Source organism: Lucilia sericata, unplaced genomic scaffold, assembly GCF_015586225.1.
Source record: "Lucilia sericata isolate MDLA Ls3-8-SP2 unplaced genomic scaffold, ASM1558622v1 Contig000514F_arrow, whole genome shotgun sequence".
NCBI classification, from domain to species: Eukaryota; Metazoa; Arthropoda; class Insecta; order Diptera; family Calliphoridae; genus Lucilia; species Lucilia sericata.
In genome coordinates, this window is record NW_023994527.1 from 20,615 (window position 1) to 31,947 (window position 11,333).

General features: G+C 31.4%; 1 protein-coding gene across 1 annotated transcript; it reads right to left on the reverse strand.

Annotated features, from left to right (window-relative positions):
- Nucleotides 1-69: 69 nt before the first annotated feature.
- Nucleotides 70-10,012, reverse strand: LOC119605733. The gene is made up of 3 exons (XM_037959012.1): nt 9,036-10,012; nt 331-428; nt 70-252 (listed from the first exon to the last, which is right to left on the reverse strand). The coding sequence occupies exons 1-3, from the start codon at nt 9,445-9,447 to the stop codon at nt 73-75; spliced, it is 690 nt and encodes a 229-aa protein (XP_037814940.1). The 5' UTR covers nt 9,448-10,012; the 3' UTR covers nt 70-72.
- Nucleotides 10,013-11,333: the final 1,321 nt, after the last annotated feature.

Genomic DNA, 11,333 nt, shown 5'->3' on the forward strand with positions numbered 1-11,333 from the left:
TTTCTTTCTTAAAAAATCGACAGCAAATAACATAAATAATGCAAGATATGTAGAAACAAACAAAAATACATATTACTCACCAATTGTGGTGTAGATGGTGCCACAATAAAACATGGAATTCCAAAATGACCATGGATTAGCTTCATTCGCCATCTCCTCCATGGTTTTATTATTGTTAAGCAGTGTTTCGACAGCTGGTTGATGATCGCGCAGTGCTTCTGTTAGTTTACCATCAAACAAGCCAGGATTGAGCTATTATTAAGTTAAAAAATGTAAAAAGAAATTATAATTTTTAATTTATATAAAAAAGGTTTTTTATAATTAACTTACTTTTAATAACTCCACATTATTTGCTAGATCTCTTATCGCACTGTAGAAAGCTTTTTGTGAATTGTGAATATCTATTTGTTCTTTCTTAAATTCTCTACCTGTAAATAATTTTAAAAATTAATAAATTTTTATTTGAGATTTATTTTACAAAAAAATTACAAAGTATGTATGTATAATATATTCTGCTTCGACTCAATAGACTGGACTATAGTCTGAGCTGTAGTATGGCTTATAGTCTACTCTTAAGTCTGGAGTTTATTCTATTACAATACTATCGTGTAGCCCATTATTGGACTATAATGTATAGTCTGTAGTACGAGACCATATTTTGGACTAAAGTAGAAACTATAGCCTGGAATGTAGTAGAATATATAGCCTGGACCATAGTAGACTAGTCTATAATCTACTCTATAGACTAGACTGGTCTGTAGTCTAGTCTAAAGTCTAGTCTATAGTATAGTCTATATTCTAATCTACAGACTAGTCTCTAGTCTATAGTCTAGTCTCTAGTGTAGTCTCTAGTCTAGTCTCTAGTCTAGTCTCTAGTCTAGCTCTAGTCTAGTCTATAGTCTAGTCTATAATCTATTCTATAGTCTACTCTATAGTATGGTTTGTAGACTAGGCTATAGTCTATTCTGTATCTAGTCTATAGTCTTTAGTCTAGGTTATAGTCTAGTCCATAGTGTAGTCTAAAGTCTATAGTCTAGTCTAGTCTAGTCCAGTCTAGTCTATAGTCTAGTCTATAGTCTAGTCTAGTCCAGTCTAGTCCAGTCTATAGTCTAGTCTATAGTCTAGTCTATAGTCTAGTCTATAGTCTAGCTATAGTCTAGTCTATAGTCTAGCCTATAGTCTAGCCTATAGTCTAGTCTATAGTCTAGCTATAGTCTAGTCTATAGTCTAGTCTATAGTCTAGTCTATAGTCTATAGTCTAGTCTAGTCTAGTCTATAGTCTAGTTCTATAGTCTAGTCTATAGTCTAGTCTATAGTCTAGTCTATAGTCTAGTCTATAGTCCTAGTCTATAGTCTAGTCTATAGTCTAGTCTATAGTCTAGTCTATAGTCTAGTCTATAGTCTAGTCTATAGTCTAGTCTATAGTCTAGTCTATAGTCTAGTCTATAGTCTAGTCTATAGTCTAGTCTATAGTCTAGTCTATAGTCTAGTCTATAGTCTAGTCTATAGTCTAGTCTATAGTCTAGTCTATAGTCTAGTCTATAGTCTAGTCTATAGTCTAGTCTATAGTCTAGTCTATAGTCTAGTCTATAGTCTAGTCTATAGTCTAGTCTATAGTCTAGTCTATAGTCTAGTCTATAGTCTAGTCTATAGTCTAGTCTATAGTCTAGTCTATAGTCTAGTCTATAGTCTAGTCTATAGTCTAGTCTATAGTCTAGTCTATAGTCTAGTCTATAGTCTAGTCTATAGTCTAGTCTATAGTCTAGTCTAGACTATAGACTAGTCTATAGTCTAGTCTATAGTCTAGTCTAGACTATAGACTAGTCTATAGTCTAGTCTATAGTCTAGTCTATAGTCTAGTCTATAGTCTAGTCTATAGTCTAGTCTATAGTCTAGTCTATAGTCTAGTCTATAGTCTAGTCTATAGTCTAGTCTATAGTCTAGTCTATAGTCTAGTCTATAGTCTAGTCTATAGTCTAGTCTATAGTCTAGTCTATAGTCTAGTCTATAGTCTAGTCTATAGTCTAGTCTATAGTCTAGTCTATAGTCTAGTCTATAGTCTAGTCTATAGTCTAGTCTATAGTCTAGTCTAGTCTAGTCTATAGTCTAGTCTATAGTCTAGTCTATAGTCTAGTCTATAGTCTAGTCTATAGTCTAGTCTATAGTCTAGTCTATAGTCTAGTATATAGTCTAGTCTATAGTCTAGTCTATAGTCTAGTTATAGTCTAGTCTATAGTCTAGTCTATAGTCCAGTCTATAGTCTAGTCTATAGTCTAGTCTATAGTCTAGTCTATAGTCTAGTCTATAGTCTAGTCTATAGTCTAGTCTATAGTCTAGTCTATAGTCTAGTCTATAGTCTAGTCTATAGTCTAGTCTATAGTCTAGTCTATAGTCTAGTCTATAGTCTAGTCTATAGTCTAGTCTATAGTCTAGTCTATAGTCTAGTCTATAGTCTAGTCTATAGTCTAGTCTATAGTCTAGTCTATAGTCTAGTCTATAGTCTAGTCTATAGTCTAGTCTATAGTCTAGTCTATAGTCTAGTCTATAGTCTAGTCTATAGTCTAGTCTATAGTCTAGTCTATAGTCTAGTCTATAGTCTAGTCTAGTCATAGTCTAGTCTATAGTCTAGTCTATAGTCTAGTCTATAGTCTAGTCTATAGTCTAGTCTATAGTCTAGTCTATAGTCTAGTCTATAGTCTAGTCTATAGTCTAAGTCTATAGTCTAGTCTATAGTCTAGTCTATAGTCTAGTCTATAGTCTAGTCTATAGTCTAGTCTATAGTCTAGTCTATAGTCTAGTCTATAGTCTAGCTATCTAGTCTATAGTCTAGTCTATAGTCTAGTCTATAGTCTAGTCTATAGTCTAGGTCTATAGTCTAGTCTATAGTCTAGTCTATAGTCTAGTATAGTCTAGTCTATAGTCTAGTCTATAGTCTAGTCTATAGTCTAGTCTATAGTCTAGTCTATAGTCTAGTCTATAGTCTAGTCTATAGTCTAGTCTATAGTCTAGTCTATAGTCTAGTCTATAGTCTAGTCTAGTCTATAGTCTAGTCTATAGTCTAGTCTATAGTCTAGTCTATAGTCTAGTCTATAGTCTAGTCTATAGTCTAGTCTATAGTCTAGTCTATAGTCTAGTCTATAGTCTGGTCTATAGTCTAGTCTATAGTCTAGTCTATAGTCTAGTCTAGTCTAGTCTAGTCTAGTCTAGTCTAGTCTAGTCTAGTCTATAGTCTAGTCTATAGTCTAGTCTATAGTCTAGTCTATAGTCTAGTCTATAGTCTAGTCTATAGTCTAGTCTATAGTCTAGTCTATAGTCTAGTCTATAGTCTAGTCTATAGTCTAGTCTATAGTCTAGTCTATAGTCTAGTCTATAGTCTAGTCTATAGTCGAGTCTATAGTCTAGTCTAGAGTCTAGTCTAGTCTATAGTCTAGTCTATAGTCTAGTCTATAGTCTAGTCTATAGTCTAGTCTATAGTCTAGTCTATAGTCTAGTCTATAGTCTAGTCTATAGTCTAGTCTATAGTCTAGTCTATAGTCTAGTCTATAGTCTAGTCTAGTCTAGTCTATAGTCTAGTCTATAGTCTAGTCTATAGTCTAGTCTATAGTATAGTATAGGTTCTAGTCTAGTCTAGTCTATAGTCTATTCTAGTCTAGTCTAGTCTAGTCTAGTCTATAGTCTAGTCTAGTCTAGTCTATAGTCTAGTCTATAGTCTAGTCTATAGTCTAGTTCTATAGACTAGATTATAGACTAGACTATATATAGTTTGTTGCACTGAGTTGAGTTTATAATCTGGACTATAGGCTAGTATGTTTCTATGCATTGTAAAAATGAGCTCCAATGTGTGTTAGCCTGATGTAGGGTATACAAATCGTTGAAATGTTGTAGAACATTAAACAGCCTTCCCATCACAATGATGTTACTTGGTCTAATTTTCTATGTTTATGGATTGTATCCAACAGATACAATTTCCCTAAATAATTTATTTGTAAATACTTGTGTACAACAACCTTGACATTGGTGTTACTTTATTTGTTGTTGTTATTTTTACTGTTTATTTTTTTTTTAATATTGAACTAAATCCAAACAAAATGTTTTACGCAACAAATCTGTTGTAAATCAAATGACATCATCGGTTTTTTGCAATTTTAATATTTAATGCACTGGTTTTGGAATACTGTTTGGCAAAATGAAAATCTTTTAAATATTTATTTAGGAAATGAAAAAAGAATGTACTTAAATATGTTCTACTACTTGTATTTAAACTAATACAATTAATTGCTAATAAGTTTGTTTGTATATATATTTTATAAATAAGTATTTAATAGAAAAAAAATTCCAAAAGTTAAAACAATTGGCTCCACGATTCCAGACAAACTGTTGCCAAGTAATTGAGTATGTATATTATGCCCATAGCTAAATTATTACAATACAATGACGTAAAAACATGTGAGTTGTTGGTGTGTGTGTAAGTACTTCCTTTGGATTCGCTTAAAGGAAGTAAAATTATTTTATTATAATAAATATTTGCCTATAACAAATTTATTTTATCCTGTTAGATAAAAGAAACTTTGAACTTTGATTTAACAATCTGCTGTCAAACAACTTTTAATGTATTGATAAACAAGATTTTTGCAGAAAAATGCTAAGAAATGGCAAAGAATAAATTATAGTAGAGTATTGTCGATTACTCATCACAATACATATATGATTAATATTGTTTAGAGACCTATTCTCTGGTCATACTAGACTTCTTTAATCTGAATTTCATCGCCTAGCTAATATTTACATACATATAAGTCATTATATAGTCTGGAGAATTTATAGTCTATAGTCTGGACTGTAGTATAGTTTATAACTATAGTATAGTCAATAGTGTGGACTATAGTATAGTTTGGACTATTGCATAGTCTATAGCCTTGACTATTGTATAGTCTATAGTCTGGACTCTAGTAAAGTCTGGAAAATTGTATAGTCTATAGTCTGAACTATTGAATAGTCTTGTCTATGGTATAGTCTGGACTATTGCATTTTCTATAGTCTGGACTATAGTATAGTCTATAGTCTGGACTATACTAAAGTCCATAGTTTAGACAATAGTATAGTCTATAGTGTGGACTATAGTATAGTCTACAGTCAGGACTATGGTATAGTCTGGACTATTGCATTTTATATAGTATGGACTATAGTATAGTATATAGTCTGGACTATAATAAAGTCCATAGTTTGGACAAAAGTATAGTCTGGACTATTGTATAGTCTATAGTTTGGACTATAGTATAGTCTACAGTCTGAACTATTGTATAGTCTATAGTCTGGACTATAGTATAGTCTATAGTCTGGACTATTGCATATTCTATAGTCTGGACTATAGTATAGACCATAGTCTGGACTATAGTCTAGTCTAGTCTATAGTCTAGACTATAGTATGGATTATAGTTTAGTCTATAGACTGAACTATATAGTCTGGACTATACTAAAGTCCATAGTTTGGACAAAAGTATAGTCTGGACTATTTTATAGTCTATAGTTTGGACTATAGTATAGTCTATAGTCTGGCCTATGTTTTAGTCTATAGTCTGGACTATAGTCTATAGTCTAGACTATTGCATATTCTATAGTCTGGACTATAGTATAGTCTATAGTCTGGACTATAGTCTAGTCTATAGTCTAGACTACAGTATAGACTATAGTCTGGATTATAGTTTAGTCTATAGTCTGGATTATAGTTTAGTCTATAGACTGTACTATAGTATAGTCTATAGTCCGGATTTCACTTTAGACTATAGTCTGGATTTTAGTATGGTCTACAGTCTGGCCTATGTTTTAGTCTATAGTCTGGTCTATAGTATATACTATAGTCTAGTTTAGTCTATAGTCTGGACTATAGTTTAGTCTATAGTCTGGACTATAGTATAGTCTATAGTTTGGACTATAGTTTAGTCTATAGTCTGGACTATAATATAATCTATAGTTTGGACTATAGTATAGTCTATAGTCTGGACTATAATCTATAGTATGGACTATAGTATAGTCCATAGTCTGGACTATGGTATAGTCTATAGTCTGGACTATAGTCTAGTGTATTATAGACTATAGTCTGGATTTTAGTTTGGACTATAGTATGGATTTTAATATAGTCTATAATCTATAGTCTGGACTATAGTATAGTCTATAGTCTGGACTATAGTATAGTCTATAGTCTGGACTATAGTATAGTCTATAGTCTGGACCATAGTATAGTCTATAGTCTTGACTATAGTATAGTCTATAGTCTGGACTAGAGTATAGTCTATAGTCTGAACTATAGTATAGTCTATAGTCTGGGCTATACTATAGTCTATAGTCTGGACTATAGTATAGTCTATAGTCTGGACTATAGTATAGTCTATAGTCTGGACTATAGTATAGTCTATAGTTTGGACTATAGTATAGTCTATAGTCTGGACTATAGTATAGTCTACAGTTTTGACTATAGTATAGTCCATATTCTGGACTTTAGTCTAGTCTTCCTCTTTTAAGTTCTCTTTTAATTCATTTATTTATTAAAGAATTTTTCTTAATTTCCTACTTAATAAAATGTAGTTCAAAATTAATTTGGTTACTTATTAGAAAAAAATCAAAAAGTACCATTTAAAGTACCAAACAGTAAACTCTTTTTGATTCTAATTCAGTCGTGTAAAATTTACGTTTCTCGATTCCAAATTAAATCACTATAGAAAGTACCATTTGATGGATTAATTTCGAGGATTAAGTTTTTAAAATACTCCGTAGTTAAATCTGTATATAAAAGATAAAACTCAAACTATGCAAATCTGTGATCAATCAAATGATCAATTATGTATGTATATGTTCAAAAAGTACCAAACTATTTACCCGAATTTAGTCCAATATTGGGGTATATAAACTTCAGCACTGCCGAATTAAAAACTTGTACTTGTTGATGGTAAATCCTTTTGGCATTATGGAGGCATTTACATATGTATGAAATATGAAATCGTCTGCGGATCATTTTGAAAATACAAGTAAACATATGTCCAAATATATATATGTATGTAAAATTAAAATTAGTTCCCACACTCCTCATGTTTTATGTTAAACTATTTAGATTTATAGTTTTCCATATTTATTATTTTATATTCTTTGTGTTTGTTTATTTGTTTTTCCACTATTTCCATTTTTAATTTTTCATACGAAATTGTTTTTTAATTAGACATAATCAACATAAACATAAGCAAACATGATCATAATCATCAATTATTTTATTTCATTTACTACTACAACGTGAGTTTCTTTTGTAGTTGAATGAAAAATTTTTAGTTAAATTTTCATTCATTAGATTTTTCCATTCAGAAATTGTTTATTTTGAAATTAATCTTTTAAATCATTATATTTTATGTACACTATATTAAAATAGTAATTCATCTTGAAATCGATCATTATTCGAAACTATTTAGTAGTAAATCGTATTAACTAGAATAATTAGTTAATCAATAAGTTTTATTAAAATAAGTTGTTAATTTATGATAATTAAGAACATTTTCTTTAAATTAATTATTGGAATTGTATTAATGGGAAATTGAAAATCTTAAAATGAGGATCTTATTGTTTATTTTTCTCAATTAAAAAAACAATAAAAAATTAGTTCCAAAAGGGTACCTGTTGTACTAATTACTGAAGAGAATTTCGGATGTTGAACCTTTAGATTGACTCAAGTCCTTATGGAACGATCCTTTCGAATCAATTAACACAATTTTAGATTTATGCTTATGAACATTAGGACGTTTTTCGAAAGAAGACCATATGTAGGACCTTGCTTCAATTATGGATCGAAATCTATGAATTGCACAGATCAACAATTAACTAGCTTACTAACTTACTAACTAACTAACTAACTAACTAACTAACTAACTAACTAACTAACTAACTAACTAACTAACTAACTAACTAACTAACTAACTAACTAACTAACTAACTAACTAACTAACTAACTAACTAACTAACTAACTAACTAACTAACTAACTAACTAACTAACTAACTAACTAACTAACTAACTAACTAACTAACTAACTAACTAACTAACTAACTAACTAACTAACTAACTAACTAACTAACTAACTAACTAACTAACTAACTAACTAACTAACTAACTAACTAACTAACTAACTAACTAACTAACTAACTAACTAACTAACTAACTAACTAACTAACTAACTAACTAACTAACTATTTAACTAACTAACTAACTACCCACATAAAGCCCCCTTCAGAATATTACTTTAATGTTGAATTACTAGTATAAAAATTCGAGAGCGATGAAATTCGAAATAAACGCTCAAGACTTTATTAAAAATTCTAGTACAGTGAAGAAATTCGAATATCTATGTATTCATTAAATTTTACGTCAATCGGTCTATAATTAACCCTACCGTCCACAATACTATGTTCATAAAGATTAATATTTTACTAGTTGAAAGGAGCTACATCCATAATCCATAAGCTAATCCATAATTTACTTAAGCCCTATTACAAATATCACCCTGATGTTTATTCGGGTTACATTTCTTTTACGACATACTAATTGATGGTGGGTACCTTGCAACAATTGAGACTATTCCAATATCCTTGTGTTGTCCTAGGTGAGGACCAATTAATCCATCCATGCTTTACATCGGAGTAGGTTATCCCAACTACTACTCTCTTGCTTTAATTATAGGAACTCAGGATCCTTAACGTGGTCCCATGTAATGCAGGCTAAGGACCTTGTCCATGTCTGCATTCATAGGACTACTAAACTTATTACATACTCCAATAATGTTTATACGGGAGTAGTTTTTGGATTACCTTAATGTTTGCAGGGTATATAAGATGCGCTATAACTGAATATAACACTATTACTTGTTGATATTCAAAATCTAAGAGACTGAAATAAATTTTGCTACAAATTGTTTGTCCGTCCGAAATATATAGAATGTACGATCATTTCTTTAAAGCAGGAACTCGGGGTATAACCTTTCTATAATTATTGCACACCTACCTTCTATTGCTTGAAATACAAGAGCACCACCGACAGTATAAAGTGACACTACCGTCAGCAGAAAAAAATGAGTAAACCATTTCTTAGACCATTTACTGATCTTATCGTATAAACCATAAGTGAACTTTTCACCAAAACTCATGCCAGACTTGGTGAAATCAACAATGCCATCAAAACCTCTGGCCATAAAATTGCCGGCAGCAAAGGGATTTGAATACTGTGGCCAATACGGTTGACCGGCAACAGAACCCGGACCCAAGGTATTGGATGTCTGAGCGGTAATGGGTGGTTGAGCTGAGGGTGGCATTGAGCCCATGGCTGAGCCATTATTATTGTAAAGATTTTTTATATTGATGCGTGGTGGTCGATTGGTAAATCTCGATGGAGGTGGTGTGGGCGTAGACTGTGACATGTTGCCGTGTTAGCAATTTTACTTTCACTTGAATGAATTTTGTTGCAGTTGTTTGTGGTCTTTTACCTCTTAGTTGTTATAAGTATTTTTGTTATAAAAAAAGGAACTAAATTTAAATTAGTTTTAAATATAAATGCCTTAATCTGTTTTAATATAAAATATATAATTTGCACTTTATGGATGGTTGATTGAGAGAAATTTTTTGCACTTAATTAAATTCTTTTTGTGATTATTTTTATTTTAAAAAATATTTTTTTTTTTTAATATTATTTTATTAATTTGCATTCACAATTTGTTAACGCCAGCGTTAAAAAAAATTTCATAACTTTTTTGTTTCTTTTTTTAAGATAAAAAAACTAAATTTTATTTAAAAAAATATATATAAAAAAATATTTCACGCTTTTTGCCGTTTTAATGATTTTATAATTTTAAGTATTTTTTTGTTTTCGTTTTTGACTAGAAGAATTATTTTACTATTGGCGGCGAGATAAACTATAGAAACCGACCGTTTCGTTCTTAAATAAAAATCATACTGAAACAAGTCGCCACTCGCCAAATGAAAATGCTGGCTGGCGGCGTCTTTAACTCGACATCCATGCTGATTGTATGATGGAAACGATGAGGAACATGATGATGATGCTGATGCCGATGATGATGACGACAATGTTTTGAGGTTTGAAAGAAAGAAAGAGTTTTTTTCCCTAATTCTCATATAAATGACGTTTTAGTTGATTTTTGTTTTTGTTTCGATTTTCTTTTGTTTGCTGATTTTGTTCATCTTGTTCTTGCTTTATCCCCAATTTCGTTTAGTCGTCGTGGTAGATTTAGTTGCTTGTGTTAAACATTTTGTGGATGCTGCCTCTTCATCAGCTGATATCCATAAAATAAAAATTCTAATGGTTGCGAGTACGTATGAACTTAAAGTGTTCTTAACACAAAAACGACCACATTTATTTAGAATTTTTATGTTTATTTATATAAAAATGACCACTGTGTTGTTTGTTTTTCAAATAAAAAAATCAGGAACATAAAATTTGTTTGTTTTTTTAACAGGCAGTGAAGGCTATTGGATGCCCTACAACAACAAAAACGTCAAAGTACGGAAAGGGGTTTAACTTTTGGGGAAAAGATTACGGAAATTTTGTAATATTTTTTATAAAATGTAACATAATTATGATCTAAACCTAGAGACCAAGTTATCAGGGATTTAAGATATCGTGTTCTGAAGTTTGAAAAACTCGATTTTTGGCTCATTTTGATATAACAGCGCCCAGACAACTTTATTTATAAAATGTTGTATGCCATTCTGTCAACTGATCTTCTTTGAGATATATTCACAAAAACAAAAGTGACTTTTGTATCTAAATTCATTAAAATCAAATACATAAGGGTCTGTTCGCTGTGCTTTGTGTCAGGATTAACATTACTTTTTTTATACCCAGCATCAAAAAACACATCGAAATATTCGCCTAAGACCCATAAAAGTATATACATATATTCTGGGTCCTTATTAGATTCTCTAGACGATCTAGCCATTTCCTACTGTCTGTCTGTCCCTATCGTGATTTCCGATAGGGATCACACGGGAGGAGCTAGACGGGAGGAGCTAGACACCATCAGTTCCATTATCAGACCATAAAGAACTATCTACGGGATGACAGGCAACTACCAAGTGTCAACCAGAAAATTCCCCAACCTATACTTAGGGCGCCAGTATACGCTACCCTACTACGAGAGAATCCAGACATATTGGCATTTGGATATATCAATCCTTAAACCAACATGCACTCCCCGCGAATTTGGGTATAAACCACAGCCACTACGTGGATCCCGAAGAAACCTCAACCAACTGACAAGCCAGGACAAGTCCTGTGGGAAATTGGCTC